We start from the raw sequence: 20,143 nt of genomic DNA, 5'->3' as shown, positions 1-20,143 counted from the left end.
AAAATCAAATGGCAATTTGAGTGTAGAGTGCAATAAAATAGCAAGGGTGTTTCAAGTTCTTTGACCATCAAGTATTGATTGCCCAGCGCAGACTAGAATGCTAACCATCCTTCTTAGGACTGGAATGGATTTTAATTTTTGCTGGCAATTTCTTTCTTGCGTTACAATGCCCTTAAAGCGTCTGGACAACTTTTGTGCAATTTAAAATGGTTGTTCTCAACATTTTGAGTCTTGTTGCTGAAAAGCCATAGATAGAATTAAGTGGATAGGTTGAGGTTTAAGCACCGATCTTGTGGTGAGAGCTTACAAGAATTTTATTCCTTTTCTGTAATGATAGTTTTTCTAGGTCTTCAATATCCAAAGAATGACTAAATCTGATAACAAATTAGAAAGATGAGAAGAATTGAAAATGATTACTGTATATACGCTATTAGGTTTTTTTAAGTGTGTCCACTTCTTCTGACCAAACAGATTTACAGAAATTTGGAATATTACAAATGAAATAAAGTAGGTTATCTGCAGGGATCAGAAAAGTCAAGATATTGGTCACAATCCTATGATCAAAGCCCTGTCCCTTTTTATGTATGTATAGGCATGATACAAGTACAGAGGGACACAGTTTCAATCACATAGTCATCACTGCCATTTTTTTTGACACATCCACCCATCCTCGTGAATTTCAAGGAAAGAAATGTTCCTATTCCAAATACATCAGCATTTTTTTAAAAAAAAGAAAAAAGATTGATGTGCGATCTCGTTCATTAGAAGCTATCTGTTCAGTTAATTTATTCTCTTCATGTAGATGTTCTCCAGTGATCAAAATATATGTGAAGGCATTTTAGTCTGCTTTTTTCCTTTCTCTCTTTAGTGGATTCCTATTGGAAGTTATTATTCTCTACTTTTAATATTTTGTGCGTTTAAAATAATAAGAGGGGATTTCTGATTAGCAAGACGGGTTCTGAATAATAGTTAACATTATGGTTTGAGGAGGAGAATGATTAGGTGGCTGTAGCATTTTCCCTCTTTTCAGGTGCTGAGTCCTTTGGGCTTTTCTCTTGCATGATCAATGGGGAAGAACAGGAGCAGACTCACCGAGCCGTTTTCAGGTAAGTTTGGGGCAGATGATAGACTCTCCCTGCACATCTAACCAGTGATGTCTTTCTTATCAAGTGATCCGCAGGTATTTTATTCACAAACTGGATAAGACGGTAGGGTTTTTTTTTCTATCCTTAACACACACACACACACACACACACACACACCAGTTGCTTTAAAATGCAGAAAAAGAAATGTAAAAATACACAATGACAAATGACCGAAAGAAACACACATACAAAGATATGATCATATAATAGATGCATAGAAAATATTTCAGCTTTTGAACAGCAGGTTAAACATGGATCACACAGAATAATGTTAGTTGAACTTTCCCATACATTAATAAAGAACATTGCATAAATGATGGCTAATTTTTCAGAATGCAAGGTTTCTAGACATTTTCTAGCATTTTGGACTTGGCTTGGTCTAGGTCTAGGATGGTGACAAATTAGCCATCAATAGACCCATAAACATATACAATATCTACATACTGCACAAAAGAGATAATCAGCAAACCAAAAAGGGGAGAGAAAGATCAAAATACCTTCCCATCAGCAATCAACACTTAGATGAGCATAGATAAATTCCAAGATTAACATCAGACTAAGAAGTAAACAATACCCCAGTCAAGGAGCTGCCAAACAAGCTAATAGTAAACAGCCAAAGAACCGCCAAAATCACTTCCACCAACACTGACAGGGCAAGCCACTTGAATATAAACTAAGATCAAATCCTACTCCTTACTAGCACTGATGATGTTACCTAGTTTGGGTAATGAAACTTCATCAAGAAAAGCTCAGAGAGCACCAAGGACCCCTCAAAGTCATTTGTTTTTCCCACCACTAAAGGCTATAAAAGATATTTGGATGATAATATTCAGAAGGAAGCTTAAATTTGATCCTTGTTCCCCTGAGAAACTGGCAGTGGATAATCCTAGCATGGAAATTGCAGATAATTTTTGTTTATTTCATGGGCAAAAAATGGCATTAATATTTTAAATCATCTTATAGTTAATCAATCCTTCAAACTAATTACAGTACTTTGTTGCAAGAAAAGCCTGAACTGTCTAAAATAATTAATTAATTTGTTAATTAAAACATATTTTGAATAAACATTTTTGACTGGATGCTTTAGCAGCATCAAAATGCCACAAATCATTGTCATAATTGGATAAAGCTTTGGTTAATTCTAAGTCTACAATTTTATAAACAATTGAACTGTAAGATAGTTGTTGGTAATCTGCAAGCAATTTGGAGTAATGAGTTGGAATACTCTGAATTAATAAATCAACATGTTAAAGTTTTAAAGAATGTTAAGTATGAATTTTGTAATCTGAGGATGGGATTAATGAACAAAATATTATTTTATGTGTGTGTTTACTGGAAATCCAGGAGGATGTTAGCAAGGTTTAGCTGTCAACTTCACTATGTTGGAAATGTAATATGTTGGTGTATGTGAGGCTGTTTTATATTTTCCTATTTTGATTCAGTAATAATAATTTTATAAATGTGGTATTGGAAAGAGAAATAAGGTTTCAAAATGTCAGTGGGATACTGAAATATACCAAAAATGTGGATGTATCATGCATGTGATGTTGCCAAAAAACTCTGTTTGATGTTGCTATAAGAATTTGCTACAGCAATCCATTCTGATCATTATAATTATGTTGAACTTCAGTTCCCATGATATGCACCCAACATGATTCATGGTCTTATTGACCGAGTAAGTCAGTAAAATCTTTTCTGTGATCTGGAATGGAATCCTCAAATCTTACATTGGGTTACCTTGTAAAGCACAATCAATTTTGGGTCTTGATCCTTAATTAAAAATCTTGAACTAAACATTTTTAAATTTCATTCCATTTAAGCACCATACAATAAATTCAATATGAGGATAGATTAATAACAAAATGTCACTGTTAATACTAACAATTTGGTCTGTTGGTTAAGGCACCAGACTAGAAAGCAGATCATGAATCTCAGCCCAACGCACCTCAGAGGATTGTTATTGTGGGGGAAATAGGAGGAGGAAGTTGTGTTTATATGTATTCCTTGCTGGCTGAGTATCTTTAATTATATATAGTTACAGGCCACCCCAGCAGTAGTTCTAAGTAGGTGTAAACAAACAAACAAAAAGATTGTTCAAATCTGTCTCTTACTGTGTTTTGGTTATTAGTATGTGTAAGATTCCTTATTTGGAACCATTAATGTAGGATGGAAATTCATTCTTTGTTCTGTGCAGCTTGCATTTCCTATTTTGCTTTGCTATCTTTTCATCCATCCATCCATCCATCCATCCATCCATCCCTATATCTATCTATCTATCTATCTATCTATCTATCTATCTATCTATCTATCTATCTATCTATCTATCTAGTCTTTATTATTTTTACAAATAATTCTAGGTGGCAAACATATCCAGCACTCCTTCCTCTCCTGTTTTCCTTACAACAACCCTGGGAGGTGAGTTGGGCTGAGAGAGAGTCACTGGCCCAAAGTCACTTAGCTGGCTATCATGGCTTAAGGCAGGACTTGAACTCACGCTGTCCTGCATTTCAGCCTGATGTCTTAAGCACTAGACCCAACTTCTTTATGATAAAGTATTATACTGCATAAAAACAAAGTGAAGTCATATAATCTAAGTCTTGGAGGCCAATCTAAGAGATAATGTCACACATGCAAGTTATGCTAGTAACAATATGACATCAGAGAAATAATTTATGCAGATAAGCAGCTGTTCTAAAAAAAAGAGAAAAACCAATTGCTAAGCATTCTGCTCATGAAAATCTCCTTGAAATCCTCAATGCAGAATTATTTTTTTTATTGAAAAGTTTTATAAAAGATACAAACATTTTCTCCCCCCTCCCACCCATCACTCCTCACCCCATCCCACCCCCCCTGCCCACCCAACCCTCCCTTCCCCCTCCCCCTTCCCCCCATCCCCCTCCCTCGACTTCCCAGAACAAGCACAGGGTATAGCATTCACAAACATAAAACTAAAATATGCTAACAATTTGTTGACTTCAAATTCTCCCTAAGTCTTTAACTCCTTATAACTCAAACCACTGTAAACCTAAACTAAAGATTAACAATATTTCATTCATAAGCTATATGAAACTTCTTAGTCTGATACTTGTTTTGAATATAGTCAATCCATCTTCTCCATTCCGATATATATCTTTTGTTTGAATGATCTTTAAGATATGATGAGATTTTCGCCATCTCTGCCAAATGCGCGACTTTTAGTGTCTGAAAATTTACAATCTACTATTTATGAGCCCTTTGCTATAGAATAAAAGCTCAGACAGATTTTTATGGTGTATATCAGATTCCCATAGACCCTATTAAATACTGTATAAGGCTAATATTTTATTTTTAGAGCTTTGGCTCACAAAATATCAATGGTTTTCGCCTTAGGTTTGTGCCTCGTCATGAAGATGAATTGGAACTGGAAGTGGATGACCCTTTATTGGTGGAAGTTCAGGCAGAAGATTATTGGTATGAAGCTTATAACATGAGGACTGGTGATCGGGGGATCTTCCCTGCTTACTATGCTATTGAGGTCACCAAGGAGCCAGATCATATGACAGGTATTGATTCTGTTTAGGATTGCTACTCTGCTTCTATCTGGACTGGTCTACCAATTACCTTTCTTTGATTTGAAGGCTGTTCATGCAGCCTATTCCCCTTGGATAATAGCAGTGCACTGTACAAGATGTTTTCCAAAGAAAATGTTGTTAATTAAACTAATATTCAGAATTAGAACAGAAGAAAAAGGGCATGGTTTTAATTTTCAGTTATACAAACGCATTCAAATATACATAAACTGTGTCCCATCTCCATTGCAATGAACTGGAGTAAAGGATGCTTTTAATTTAATTTCAATTTATTGTAGTGAATATACTGGACTTTTCTCCTTTCTTTCTGTAAATCATCCTTTAATGTTACTTCCTCTTGAACCTAATTCCTCTGATCCAAATTTGTTGCTGGTCACTAGCTTTATAAAGTAGTCCTGACCCATCACAGAAACATATCAAATCTTTTTAATGACTATGGACAGAAAATCATTCCTTTCCCATTCCCAAAATGTTCTTTTAAATGCTTTCTCACCAGGATAGCTTTGAGTCTGAGTTCCATTCAGGACTGAAGCGTAGAGGAAGCAACCATGTTGTTTCCAGTGATAAAAATGAGTCCAGTGAGTTTTTCCTGTGTTTACAGTACAGACCAGATAGATTGTAGTTGGCATTGTGATGACCAAGAACAAGTCAACAGGTGAGATTGTATCTTATTTCAGTATGATTCTTTTTACTGACTATTTTCAGATTCATGCAAAAACAGTGATTGGGTGGATCAATTCCGGGTGAAATTCCTCGGCTCAGTCCAAGTTCCTTATCACAAAGGCAACGATGTCTTGTGTGCAGCTATGCAGAAGGTACATTTTCTCAGCTCTCCCTTTCTCCCTCAACCTCCTGATCCTTTATTTGGGTAAAAGACAAATACATTTTTATTTAGGAAAAAAATTGCTCTTCAATACAACAATATCAGAATGATGAACAGCGCCCTCCACTCCAAAATATAATTACAGGAAGAAAAGAATAAAACAACCAGTGATACCAAATGGATTTGTTAATCCTACACACTTTATCTAAACAGAGATTTCAAATTCCATTTAAAATGGGCAAGGTTCTGAGCAGAACATATGTATTCAGATAATTGGTTCTACTTTGGTTTCTATACAAACTATACTATACTATACTTTGGTTTCTCCATCAAGAAAATCCTTTTGCAGGATTTCGTAGTACCAGAAGATAAAAGGAAGGTGCTTATAGTAACAGATTTTCCCATTAATTTCCAGATTTAGACTGTTAAGAATTTTAAAAACAAGCAAGGCCATCTTGAATATGGTCTAGAACCAAACTGGCAAGGAATGAAACTCATGAAGGGTTAGTATTCCATGATAACCATGATTATTACAAGAAAGCATTCTAGCTCTAAATTCAACTGCAGCTTCTCAAAAGATGTGAAGAAATGGCCTGGATTAATATTTAAGGTAAAACACCCCCATTTAAATTGGATGTTTTTCTACTCTACAAATAGAAAAACTGCCCATGGTAAGCAATGGTATTTTGTGTGTTTAATTTTGCATTTTTATACTTAAGACAATGTGATTAATGTGAGGTAAAATATTTTAAAAGCAAATAAACAGGACGCCCCCCCCCACCAATATCAAAGATCAGATGTAAAATAGGACATCTGATAATATTTATAAATTATGGACATGTTCCTATGATGATCTAAATATGGGGTGGTAAAGGAAAAGTCACTATTGCCAGACTGTTGATGCAGAAGATGTGCCAAGACTGCATCACCTGAACTCCAAAAATATTGTTGGATCCAAGAACATGTTTAGATTGGGCTCTGTTCTTTCAGAGGGAATGTGCTTAGTCCAAAACAAGAGAAGGGCAGGGCAGATGTGGAGAAAGTCTACTCTTGTCTACACTGGAGACAAATTGCTGTCTAAAGCCAGAGCAGGAACTTTAAGAAACATTAATGATTTGTGGCAGCTGATCTTTTTTCTGTTGGGTACAGATTGCCACTACACGTCGCCTCACTGTGCACTTTAACCCACCCTCCAGCTGTGTCCTGGAGATCAACATGAGAGGAGTTAAGATTGCTGTGAAGAATGATGACACCAAGGATCCCAGCAAAGTGAGTTTGACTGCATGTGAAGCTCTGCTTCCTGCACTGTCCGCACATCCCTGGAGTTTCCATTCTTCAGGGCCTCATTATCTCATTTCCTGGAGGAGTCGACTGGCTAGTGTGATGGAGAGGGAACAGTGTTCCTGGCCTTGAGTGCATACATGGATGGTATGCTCCCTGCCTGTAGATATAACAATGGAACCGAAGGCCTGCTTGCTAAGCTCCAATCATCTTTGCAGCTTTGCTAAATCTTTCTGCTACTATTTTAAGCAGGCTTCTGAAGATCTATGTAGTAAGGCTCTTTTGAGTAGCTTTTCTGGATAAGTAATTTAGAAGAAGTTTTCAGGAAGAAATAAGGCCATGCTGAAACAGAACTGCTTGCCAAGTCCATTCATGGTCAATGGAACCAGGGGAAAGGAAAGGAAAGGAAAGGAAAGGAAAGGAAAGGAAAGGAAAGGAAAGGAAAGGAAAGGAAAGGAAATCTGTTTTCAAAGTTTTGCCCAATTTTCAAATGTATTTCTTTTCTTATAAACCCAAATATTAATTTCCAGTTATTTTACATTGCTTTGCACACAAGTATACTAAATTTAGTTCAGTTTAATATTATGCAGACAAGTATCACTTTGATCGTTATCCAAATTAGATGTGTTTAAAACTGTGAAAAAAAACCTATTTATTTATTTATTTATTCATTCATTCATTCATTCATTCATTCATTCATTCATTAGGTAAATGGACTTGTATGCTGCCTACTTACTCAATTTTCATAAGGTATAATTGTATCCACTAGGGTAAATAAGCCAAGGTCTTTATTACCACAAGAAAAAACGTACCCTTTCATTTATCCGGCAAGCAAACTGATCCTATTGACTGCAGATAACGCAGCTTTTTTTCCAAGCTATCATTGCAGTGAGAATCCATGAAGGATGTTTGAAAGTTAGTTAGCTAGATAAATATCCCGCCATTTGTTTTGTACAATTTAGGACAGAGTACATATCAGAGGTGGATTTCAGCAGGATCTGACCAGTTCTGGAGAACCGGTAGCGGAAATTTTGAGTAGTTCAGAGAACCGGTAGTAAAAATGCTGACTGGCCCCGCCCCCATCTATTCTCTGCCTCCCAAGTCCCAGCTGATTGGGAGGAAATGGGGATTTTGCAGTATCATTCCCCTGCCACGCCCACCAAGCCATGTCACGCCCACCAAGCCACACCCACAGAACCGGTAGTAAAAAAAATTGAAACCTACCACTGATACATATCAGTACCAGCATTGATGATGTTACCTAGTTTGGGTAATGGAATGTCTGCAAGAAAACAAGCAAGCTCAGAGAGCACCAAGGACCCTCATATCAACCCTGAGCTACAAATATTCTCATTTATTAGTGCCACATATTGTTCCCTACTGCTATTTTTCTTATAGCAATTACCATGTGAAGTAGCTTGATCCAAAGTCATCCAACCAGCTTCCCTGCCTAGGGAGGACTAGAAATCACAGTCACTTGATTTCTGGTCTAGCTTTATAGATAAACTTGCTCACATTAATGGCCTACAAACTCTTTCAGATGAATTACCATAGAATGCATGGCTAGGCTCCTGTATAAACAGCACTTGGAATTATCCCATTATTCTCTTGCTATTGCTGCCTTCCTGTCACCTAAGCCTCGAATTTCCTTTTCAAATTCCCATGTCAGAAGCTTTTAGTGAGCTTTTAGTGAGAGTAGGAAAGTTTGGGATGCAGCTTTCTCTTTCATGGTTAGTAAACTTTCGTGCAAAGCAAACAATTGCAAATAGTTGTACAGCAACCATTCGTTTTTTCTAAGCAACATCCTTAAATTTAACTTGCTCTTTTGTTTAAGAAATGGCTATCACATATTTGATAACTTGGATTACTAATTATTTTTTTACCTTCTGCAGGGGAATAAATGTAGCCACTTTTTCCAGTTGAAGAATATTTCATTTTGTGGATACCACCCAAAGAACAACAAGTAAGTCAGTCCCAAAATGTAGTCTAGCTTCCTTGTCATGCTTGGCATTAGAGCTAAGGATTCTACTGATTTTTGCTTTAGAAACTCCACTTATTATTTATGTACCCACAACTCCAAATATGAGATAATCTTAGGGATTTGAGGCTTTTCTGAAGTGTTAATTGGTTGCATAAGAAATTATTACCCATAGCTTATAACTTAAGCTATGTGAAATCTAATTTTAAATACTGTAGGTGGAATAGATATTATGTTCCATACACTGAAATTACTGATCCTCCTTATTCGGAACAAGTTACCTATGTTTGTTCTGTGGTATTCATTATCCAGCTGTGAGTCCAGTCTTGTTCTCTGAGTTGTGTATTGATAATAGCTTCCGTTACTGAATGGGTAAATATGCACACATATAGAAAACAAGTGGAGTGAACATGGAGAAATTGCTATGTAGTTCTGAAATGCTATCTCTATTAGCTCTGATTTCTCTCAATCAGATCTGGACTCCAACTGAACCATTGCATGGGTCAACAGCTTTTCTTACAAAAAATATTTCTTTACCATTGGTTTATACTTTTTTGAAGGAAAGCATGGTGCCTGTTACCTATAATCAAGCAGTGATTAGACTATTCATGGAAAAGCAAAGCCAAAACTCTAGTCTATGTTAAATATGTCTCCTCTATTATGAGCAAAATTCAAAACAGAACGTGACTTCTTAAATTCAGGTACTTTTTGTTTGCTTGTTCCTTTAAAAGACCCATTAGCTGCTCATATTGTAACCAAAATGCTGAGTGACTCACAAAACAATAAAGGCAGCACAAATACACCTCCTAAATAATCACAAAAAAACCCTCATGGTGCTATAGGGCAACACTCTCCCAACATCAGCATACCATCTTGCCTGGCTTCAATCTCATTCTACCCCACTAACTGTAGGAAGAGTTAGCTCTTTGAGGCCTTCAAAATGCAAGGATGGATTGTTTTGGATGTATGTAATTATTTAAATCCATTCCAATGTGGTTTCATGTTTGATAGAAACAACCTTGAAGGCATACAGTAGATGGATGGGATGATCTACATGCAATGAATACATAGTCATCTGTAGGAATGGGGGGAGGGGTACCAAAATATACAAGATGTTGGGAGTTCTGTCCTACTAGAAACCCTACCCTTTTGCATATGCCTGTCCTATTGACACACAAAAGGGACAGGGATTGGATTGCAACCCCACACAATCAATTTATAGCTCTTATACAGAAGATTTTGATATTTCCCATCCAACATATGCTATTGAGTAGATTTTTTTCTAAATAGATGATTAATTTTCAAGATATTGATCATTGCATATCTTTAAATGGCTGAACTGTATTTAGAATCCAAAATATTAGAGTGATTTCAATTTTGCTTATTTTAGAAAGTTGAACTTGAGGGTTTGTGTCCCACACTTCAGCCTGTGTGTTACCAAAAGGAGCCATCTCCTTAATCACATTTAACATCAATAAGAAACTGCTGGAAGAAGACATTTCAATTGCAGGGTCATTAGCCTGCAAAGAGCATGGTGCTCTGCTAATCTTTTCATCTGCTAGTCCCAGAGAATCTTCAATCGGTTAATGGGCAGACTGGGATGAAATCATGAAACTGAAGAAACTGAGGCATAATCTAGAGGAGATGGAAGTTTGGATTTGTCGCCGACTATGGAATTAGAAGTGTTCTACCGATTTTGGTAGATTTTTCACTTTTCTTGGAAAAGCAGATCTAGGACTGCTCCACATGGCTGTGTTGAAATGCTTCTCTCGTTGAATCAGGAGAAACATTTGCTAGCATACATTGTGCTGTCCTAATGCACGAGCCTAATTCTGCCTCAGAAATGAGGCTGTCAAGTGGTGGTATTCTTACATTTTGAATATTGGATAAATTAAGAAAGCAATTGGTAGATTATTAAAACTTTTAGACTGTTCCCCCCACCCCCACCCCGCTGAGGCTTGTCTACTGTTGGAAAAAACAATAATCACATTTCAAGTTGCCCAACTGACAGAAATGCAGAGGTGCTCCACACCCATCACCATAGACTGTTTCTGACCATGCTGTCCCTAGTGTCCCATGCTGTTTAAATATAAGCATATCATAGTATACCATTTTTGTACCAGCTAAATTGCTTGCTGGCATTGTTGTTGCAATCGCTAGTATTTACTTCAAGTAATAAATGGTGAGAATACAGAGTATTTGGAAGAACTTGCTCATGTTGAAAGATGGTCATCACTTCTTTACCCTCCTACCAGTGGTGGGTTCCTCCCGGTTTGGTCTGGTTTGGCCGAGCCAGTAGCGGTGACGATATGACGTCACCAAACCGGTTCTCCCCCCCGGCCCTCCCACCCCCACCCCCCACGTTATTCTTACCTTTTATTTGTTCCCATCCCCAATCTATTTCTGCCTCCTGAGTCCCAGCTGATGACTAGAGGGAAAAAAACTGTTAAAACTCTTGCCGCTGAGCTTCAAAGGGCCGTCCTACAGCTGATCAGTGTTAAAAGCAAACAAATGAGTTGGGTCGTAAGTGTGAGGACTGGTCGTAAGTGCGAGGACCTTCCAGAAATGACTCTGACCAGCTAGCCACGCCCACCTAGTCACATGACCTCCAAGCCACACCCACAAAATAAGCCACGCCCACAGAACCAATAGTAAAAATATTTAGAACCCACCCCTGCCTCCTACCATCGGAAAGGAGATATAGAAGTATAGCCAGCCGCACAAACAGGCTGAAGAACAGTTTTTATCCGTGGGCTGTCAGACTCCTGAATGAGAAATAACATTATAACTACATAGTATGATGGACTGCAGGGCTGGCGCAATGTGTAACATGTTCACACTGGTGCAATAGGACTAGGTGTTTTGTTAATATGATTTATTGGGTTAGGGATTTTCTGTCTTCACTGTGTTGGGGGGGTGCACTGAGGGAGCTCAACCAATCTCATTGTACATATGTTGCGCACTGACAATGAAGATTTGAAATTGATTTGAAATTTCTCACCTGGCTTTAAGGTAGGTCAGGTTAACAAGCTTTGGAGATAGAGAGCTCCTAATATAAATAATTCCTGTCCCGGAGGGAATTTAGCCGGATCTACAGGCAATTCTCATTATTTGCAAATTTAGTATATGTGAATTCACTTATTTGCAAAAATGTATTTGGAACTGCAAAATCAACATTGCCAACTTTCACATTTATTCATGGACATGCAGAGCAGCAAAACATTTGAACTGCTTGACATCTACATTCCTAATTAAGGTTTCAGCAATTGCTACTTTAGAATTCATAGCAATTTTGCAAAATCTAACTATCACGGATAACGAGAATTGCCTATATTTGAAATATTATTTAAAATTCTTAATTGGAATTTTACAATATGCAGAAAGATTTTCAAAATATTTTGTTCTCTATGGCTTTTAAATGAAAAGGTTTCATAGTATTTGCTCCTATTAAATGACTAAAATTTATTTTAACTACCGCATTTTAAAACTATTGATAAATTGATAATACATTTTAGTTTTATATTAGAAATAACTTTGAGAAGACTTCATTCTTAAAGGTTCTTAAGCAATAGAATAAACAAAAACTAATGGATAAATAAGAATTTAGATTTGTTAGGGGAAAAAAAGAGTGAGGATTATTGAATTATGAGTAAAGCCTGAATTAGAATTCTCCGTCATCGCACGACAGTGAAGTACGTCCCTGTCATTCAGAGACAGTTGCATAGGTGTTGCATTTATACATCTACGAATGTTAACATTCTGACTAGGGAGTGCTCAAAGAGCAAAGCACAGAACAGGAAGTCAGATCAACTAACTTTAAGCACAGCGCAGTTGGGATTTGGGAGGTATATGTGTCGGCCCCATCTGCAGCCATCTGCAACCTACACTTATCTACCCTCAACCCTTCCGCCACATAGGTATACCACAGTGATTATGTGCAGTTGTGGGCAACTCTAAATCAAGCTCTAGGCTGCAGTCCTAAACATATTTATTGGGATATTTGGCCCACCAAACCTCGTAGGCTTCAGAAGAGATACGGGTAAAAATATTTTCCATCTTTTCATATTGATTTCAATACGAGGTCCAAGAGTCTTTTTTACTCTTTATTGTGGCACTGTTTCTCTCTTTTGCAGTTTCATCTTTTTTGGAACCTCTACAATTTAAAAGCAGTTTAGCTTTATTGCATTATTTCAAGAAATCTTGCTAGTTTCTTTACTTTCTTTGCTGTCCTAGGCTGGATTTTGTTTTAATTTGTTAAAATGTTAACTGCTTTGAGCTCTACTTTGGTAAGTGGATCTAAATTGGGCCCGACCTAATGCTTTAAGATAATCTATTGGATATACACATTAGGAATACAGTACATAGTTCTCATTTTCTAAATACAAACTGAATTAAGAAATATATAAAAGACATTGCAAACAATTGAGGTATTGGTATGGATTTATCTATGTATTTATTACTGAATCCATCTCCATCCATATCTTTATCTATCTATCTATCTATCTATCTATCTATCTATCTATCTATCTGTCTATCTATCTATCTATCTATCTATCTATCTATCTATCTATCATCTATCATCTATCTATCTATCTCATCTCATCTCTATTAATATAATCTATATCTTGTTTTTTCAACAAATGTTGCTCTTGAGGCAGCTAACAAATTTTATTTTCTCCATCAGATATTTTGGGTTCATTACCAAGCACCCAGCTGACCACAGATTTGCGTGCCATGTCTTTGTCTCAGAGGAATCCACCAAGCCACTTGCAGAGTCTGTAGGGTGAGTTGTTGGCTGCTATGTCCTGGATTCTCATTTTTCTAGGGATTTTATTTGATCTAAGGGAAAGGAGCATTAGCCTCAGATAATGGATGTAGTATGCAGCTCTGGTTGCAGCAGTGATCATAGCATACTTGCTGGGGTCAGGGATTAGCCATTTTTCAGTGCCCAGGAAAGGGTAAACATAGTTTATTGAGAATTCTAATTCTGTCTTCAGTTTGCTTAGAATCCCATTAGTATGGCATGAGGACTTGTTTCAGGGAGATGCAAAGTTTGACTGGAAACCATCTTCACTGAAGTTAGTGAGTTCACAGAAATGTAATCTGTTTCCTGGAAAATCTTAAAAGAGTATTGAGTCAAGATGTTCTTTAAAAAAGCAATCTAGTGTTTGAATTCTTCACCATTTAAGATGCTTTAATGGCTCATGGAGCTACTCCTGTTTTTCAATATGCAGCATTTTCTAAAAGATGCTCAGGCCCAGCACAGTGTGGAAAGAGAATAATTCATTAAGGCTGATGCATTTTTCTGAGGCCAATTTATACATATCTGTATCTAAATGTTCTATTTGCATGAATGTTAATATATGTGCATGAGGTCAGAGCTACTAGATCTTTGAAAAGCCCATTTCTGAAATGCTGTTTGTTAAAAAACAAGAGTTACTACAGATTTATGGTACTTGGTTCCCAGTTATTTGGCACAAGTTCTTGCATAACTTACTGTCCTTTCCTGTATAGTTGGCACATAATATGTGCAGTAAGCAAGTTATTCTGCCAGATCTTTACAATTCTGGGATGTGCTGTGTTTGTATCATTCTTTGGCCGGTTACAAAAGACTATTTTAGGGAAATCTGATTCTTTTTCCTAAAGTGCTTGAAATTACAGGACTAAATAATGAAAAACTTTAAAAAGAATGGGTGTGTGAAGCATCTTGGTTCTTGAATCGTGTTGTGCCTATACACTATGACACACATCTAAGCTTCTCTTCAACACACCTTTTTCTCTCTCATTCTTTTGCAGGAAGGCTTTCCATCAGTTCTACAAGGAATGCGTGGAATATACGTGCCCCACAGAGGATATCTATCTAGAGTAGGGGCAGGCCCAGCCCCCTCTTCCTGTATAGACAAGGGCCATTTCCCCATTGTGCATGGACAAAGCTGCTTCAAGTCTGAAGGAGGAAGAGGCATGGGAGCGGTTTCCCTCCATATGCAGAGCCCCTCCTCTTTCAGTACACCTCCTTTCCTTGGGCAGGGGGTTTGGGGAGTTGAGAATGGGTGGGATGGGTGGCAAAACATGGGGATTACTATTTTTAAAGAAATGCATTCTCTTTTTTCTTTATTCAAAGAAAAATGCCACCAGTGAAAGCAGTTGCTGCCCCCACACATCTGGATGAGCAAGGAAAGCACTGGCCCAAGAACAGGCAGGGTTGAATATCCCACATATATCCCACACATAGGAGGGGGCTGGTTTGGTGCCTGGGCAAAGAAACTCCTCCACACTTTTGTGGGTTCCTGCTATGTGGTGGAGACTGCTCTAGTTTGCCACATGTTCCACATTTAACATTTGCTGTTTAATAGGACAGAAGTGCTGGACTTCCACCAAGAAAATTGGATCGTTAGATAAAAGATACGGAAATAATAAACCAAAATCTTGGATGGGAACGGGTATGGAAGCTAAGCAAAAGATATCTGACAAGTCCCAGTAAACAGAAATCCACTTTGTATTTGACCTCCCATATCTATAAAAGTAATCCAGGACTATTGTATCGGACACACTTTGGCACTTGGACTTTGAAAGGGAGGATAGCTTGAGAAGTCTGGAATTATAGCCCCAATGTTATTTTGTGGGTGCCAGGATATGGGAGGCTGAAGGTGAAAATGAGAAAGAACCACTGTATTTCTATCTGATATAGAAAAGACTCTGTTGCAACTCTTGGTTGTGCTATCCCTTTTCCTTCATCTATCTGCAGATCCTAAACTCAAAGGGATGGGAGTAATCTGGATACTGTGGAGAGCCGTGCATCTGATTCATCCATATTAGGGGGCTGGGAGATGCTCCAGCCATTAAGCACAATGCTGAATCAGGAAACAGTAGTGAGGTCTTGTGGGAGAGGCAAAAGCTAGGGGACTAGCATGGGTAACAAGGAGCCAAGAACTGCAGAAAGGTGTGCCTTTGCCTTCCTCCCCTGCCTACGAGCCCGAGCTTTCCAGGCAGAGGGCTCTGTGCTTCTGCTGGATCTGCTCTGATGACAACAATGATTAAACATTGATGTTTCAAAGGAACCGTGTTGCTTTTGTGTTATGAGGTCTTTTAACAACTGTTTGAAGCCCTTAGGATCAAATTGCAGGAGCCAACGTAGATGTTCCAAAAGATAGTATTGTAATGTACCCGCCCACCCGAGTTTACATAAAATTAAGAAGTCTTACATGCCTGCGATTTTCAGAATTGTACATTGTAAACAGTGCAGAATCGTATTATATTAGAGTCCTGTTTGGCTTGTATGGAATGGCCATTCAGGGGCATAATGAAGCAACTTTCTTTTTGCGTTTCTTTTTTTCCTGCATTTATTTTTCAAGATTCATATCTTGCATCTCCACTAGGAGAAGTGGAGTAGTACATAGTACTACTCCACTTACATAGTAGCCCCGCGTGAGCCAAGCTGTCTCTGTATTTTTTATTGTTATGTACAGTATAATGTGGAGGGCCCTGTTTTTTGTGTGTTGGAGGTTGCCATTATGTTCTGCCATTTCATACTCCCTAGAAATCTGCTTTAATAGTTGCATCCTCACATTCTCTTAAAGAGCAGCTGGTTTGGTCTAGTGTTTAAGGCACCAGAAACCAGGAGACTGAAAGTTCTAGACCCGCTTAGGCATGAAAACCAGACCAATCACTCTCAACTCAACCCATCTCACAAGGTTGTGAGGAAAATAGGAGAAAATATTAGGTATCATTGCCCCCTTGAGTTATTTACAAAAATAATAAAAGATGGGATAAAAATAAAGGATTTTGAGATATTGGAACTTAGGAACCTGAATCAACTTTACAACAATGCCTGTTTCTAATGCCAGGCGTTATTTCAGCCAAATATGTAATTACCTACTAAATAGGCATGCTCTAAAATGCCTTTATAGGGGTTTGAATCTACGCTTTTACTAAATATTACATAAATGAATGGCACTACAAAGACAGGCTTTTGAGAGCTAGATTATTATTGTTGAAATTGTAAACTATAAAATCTGTTCATAATATTAGTTTATATAAATTGGAATTCTAATGTGAGGTGGAAACCAAATTCAGAATCACTGGAGAAGTTTTGATGGAGAGGTAAAAATAGTCATGGCAGTGAAAACTGTATTAGACATTTATTTTTCACTACACAGCCACAACGCTGGCATTGAAATCTTCTCTCCAGCCAATAACCAAAAGAAAATACAGAGCTGCATGGAGAGTTTCTAGATAGTGTTAAGTAACAGGATGGGGATTATTGCTATATGCATTTGGCTATTTTATCAGGCAAGGCTATGCAAAACAGCATCTTCTCTTGTCGCTTTCAAAGGAGGTCATCGTAATAATACTCTTCAAAATTGGGTTCATCCCTTTTGCTTTTATGTGTTCTGTGCAGTGTTTCTGACTCCTTACGTTGTTTCCGTATCTGGAACTTGGGATGGCGTGGTTTAAGGCCATAATCTGTGAAAACACAACCTTGTGAAATACTACAGGTAGTAGGAATGGGAAAGATTATTATGGTGGTTATATATCCCCAGAGGGCCTACAATCAGGCACTAGTCACACAAGTGTAGACCCCATTTCAATCCTCTTTTGGCTGCAAGGGAGAGACTAACTTCCATGGCTACTACTTTTTGTAATTGATTGGTTGGCCTGGAACCAACTGACTGGAGAGTGCAAAGCTTTGCAAGTAACAAGTCCATTAATGCACACATTGGAAAATGTAATTGGAAGGATCTTGATCTTGCATGTCTGTAGCCTTCCTGACAAGAAATTCTTTTCCCAGGCAAATCCTGTCTCCCTGCTTCCTTACTTCATGTTATGTTCATAGGGTATTGAACTCAAACTCTCAAACTGCTCTTAGACGTGTCTGTATCTTGGCTGCACGTATCTGGGTAACTACTAGATGGTACCCAAAATCCATCTTTGTTGCCACTTGAGATAGATAGGTTAAATAGTTGGCTGGTTGAATCCCAGGTTCAAAGACAAAAGGTGGGGGGAGACAAAAATTGTAGTGCAGTGCTTAATCAGTGTTCTACATGCCAATTGGAGGTCACATTTTCATATGTATTTAAGCCAGTGTTTTATCTCAGAAACTAAGAGGTATGGACTTCAATTCCCAGAATTCCAACAGCCAACATGGAAATGGAAGCCCACACGTCTTAAAGCCTGGCTAGGTGGCTCAGTGACTAAGAAGCTGAGCTTGTCAATCAGAAAGGTTGGCAGTTCAGCGGTTTGAATTCCTAGTATAGGTCTCCTGTGTGAGCAGGGGGTTGGACTAGATGACCTCCAAGGTCCCTTCCAACTCTTGTACTGTTATGTTACAAGTTGCTAACATTGGGAAATGCTGGTTAAAGCTGCATGGACAGTAGCATAACACAGACCTGTCCCTAATGTGGAGCATGGGCGTGTTGTGGGATCATCAATAGCATGATCTCCTGAGGTTCCAGGATAGGAGAGGGAGGGGCACAGCAAAACAAGTTGCGTGAATGTGGCCCCCTGCTTAATGTGGAAGAAATGTAGCAATGTGCCTTTACCCAGTCATGCCTTATGCCAAGAAATAGGAACTAGACTTAATTATGTGCATACCATCCACTAAGCCAAACTGTTTCTGCTGGAGCTCCAAGGGCGCGATGAAGTCTTCTGGAACAGAGCTTCTGAATCTGCCATAGGAGAGCACAAGATCAGGAAGGCCTATGATTACTGCTTAAAGCACTGATGTTTTGTTTTAAAAAAAACAAATCGATACAGGCCAATTTCCTCATTTCTTTTGACAAATCTCATGGGCAGATAACCAAGCGATTAAATCCTAAATTGCTCTTTTAACAGTAGCTATCATAAATCCTCCATAACCACGTGACATTTCTTGAATCCATAAACAAAAATGCTGTAAAATCCAATTAATGGATCATCAATAAACTTAATTTACATATTTCAACCTTAATTCTCTTTATATTGGTATTGGATATACTCTGAAGGAGCAAATCCTCCAAGGAATTCCTCCCGTCAGAGGTGTGCATGGTTGCAAGCTTCCATGCACATCACTTCTTAAATCAGGACTTGCAGATCTTGATGTCCTCTGCTGTGAGATCATACTGGCGCTCTTTCAATTTAAGTGTTTATTTGTTACAGGTTCCCATTGGAACACACTTTTATTGTGCCTGAATGTGACTGAAACAAGCCTGCATGTTTAATGGGTGGAATTAATTTGTTTTAATAATCCTTAATTTTTATGGATAATCCTCGCAAATGAAATTATTTCTATTTTTTAAAATATGAATTTAGTCTCTAAGAATATTTATGCAGGTCATTGTATCTTTTTCTTTTCTATTGCAATCTCTCTTTTAACAGTCCAAAAAGAAAAAATATATAGTCCATGGTCTAAATTGTTCTAGGAAAATATGTTTCCTTCAGATTTCATACTCGTGATTGTATCAGTCCAAATATTACTTGTTAGTAAAAAAAATAATTACGAAGCGCCATTTTCTACGCACTACAGAGTGATGAAGAGAGAGTTCTTGTGTGCAAGTTCACAATGTCACAGATATAATGAAACATAAAAATAAAGTGGGGAAGAAAAAACAAACACGAGTAATGAACAAATGATGAAATGTCTTACCCTAAAATATGCTGGTAGTAACTGTATAAAATTTATTTATTAAAGACAAAACTGCATGTTGGGTAACGAGCATTTTATATTATCTGTGGTTGTCACTATCTCTCACCTCTCTCGAGATACGCAATTACACAGTGACATCATATAATTGAAGTTTTCTGAAGTAAAGTCTTATCTCGGGGTGTCCAGTGGGGAAAAAAATACCAAAAATCTCCACAAAAAATCCTCCACTAAAACTTAACAGGCATCTCATGCCTTACTCACACCAGTCAAATATCAGGTACTTTTAAATCTTTTCTGATAAAACAGTGGTTAATTTCAATTAAATAATTAATCAATATTTGAATTTGTCCCTCAGTTTTTTCCTGAAACTGAGCTTAAACATAACATATGCTGAACTTGCAAAGTTCGTTTGTCAATGCTAAAGAGTAAAATATTCCTAAATCTCTGTATAGATGGGGAAGATAGCACTACATGATTTTTCAAGCCAGGTGGCCCGTCAATGCTCCTTTCCCATCGTAACTATGAATGTATCCAGTACATAGGATCAGTACTGAGGCGTGAAGCTATAAACTGTTACCTTTGAAGACCTGGCACAGGCAGTAATTTCTGCATCAGGAGTAACATGATCAAAAATCCCATCTGGCCTACAAAGCCAAGTCCAGCTTGATATATCTTTCCCTCCTTGGCAGAACCGAAGGCAGCATTCAAAGGCTACAGCATTATCAC

The 20,143-nt window shown here is 37.8% G+C and overlaps 2 protein-coding genes across 5 annotated transcripts in view; one reads left to right on the top strand and one right to left on the bottom strand.

The window, feature by feature from the left end:
• MAPK8IP1 (mitogen-activated protein kinase 8 interacting protein 1) overlaps positions 1-15,854 on the top strand; it is a 58,816-nt gene extending 42,962 nt beyond the window's left edge. For 3 of the 4 annotated variants that reach the window (XM_087876747.1, XM_087876753.1, XM_034417432.3), the window contains 7 exons: positions 1,031-1,106; positions 4,515-4,687; positions 5,420-5,529; positions 6,687-6,806; positions 8,711-8,781; positions 13,481-13,579; positions 14,593-15,854. In XM_087876747.1, coding sequence (XP_087732873.1) covers positions 1,031-1,106; positions 4,515-4,687; positions 5,420-5,529; positions 6,687-6,806; positions 8,711-8,781; positions 13,481-13,579; positions 14,593-14,665 — 722 coding nt within the window. In that variant the 3' untranslated portion in view covers positions 14,666-15,854. Of the gene's footprint in view, positions 1-1,030; positions 1,107-4,514; positions 4,688-5,419; positions 5,530-5,952; positions 6,037-6,686; positions 6,807-8,710; positions 8,782-13,480; positions 13,580-14,592 lie in introns of those variants that run through there. The other variant, XM_087876756.1, reaches the window with a different exon arrangement.
• Positions 15,855-16,919: 1,065 nt separating this feature from the next.
• Positions 16,920-20,143, bottom strand: FREY1 (Frey regulator of sperm-oocyte fusion 1). Its single transcript, XM_034417433.3, has 3 exons — positions 19,995-20,143; positions 18,388-18,461; positions 16,920-17,259 (listed from the first exon to the last, which is right to left on the bottom strand). The coding sequence occupies exons 1-3, from the start codon at positions 20,054-20,056 to the stop codon at positions 17,123-17,125; spliced, it is 273 nt and encodes a 90-aa protein (XP_034273324.1). The 5' UTR covers positions 20,057-20,143; the 3' UTR covers positions 16,920-17,122.

The sequence above is a fragment of the Pantherophis guttatus genome, chromosome 1, assembly GCF_059756535.1.
Source record: "Pantherophis guttatus breed Tessera chromosome 1, ASM5975653v1, whole genome shotgun sequence".
Classification (NCBI taxonomy): Eukaryota; Metazoa; Chordata; class Lepidosauria; order Squamata; family Colubridae; genus Pantherophis; species Pantherophis guttatus.
This window is presented reverse-complemented; position numbering and strand designations above follow the sequence as displayed.

Coding starts and splice junctions, on each gene's coding strand:
- FREY1 (XM_034417433.3), bottom strand. CDS start 20,056: ATGGGATTTTTGATCATGTTACTCCTGATGCAGAAATTACTGCCTGTG. Junction 18,462..19,994: donor CCTGTGCCAGGTCTTCAAAG/GTAACAGTTTAT, acceptor CTCCTATGGCAG/ATTCAGAAGCTCTGTTCCAG. Junction 17,260..18,387: donor ACAGTTTGGCTTAGTGGATG/GTATGCACATAA, acceptor GTGTTTTCACAG/ATTATGGCCTTAAACCACGC.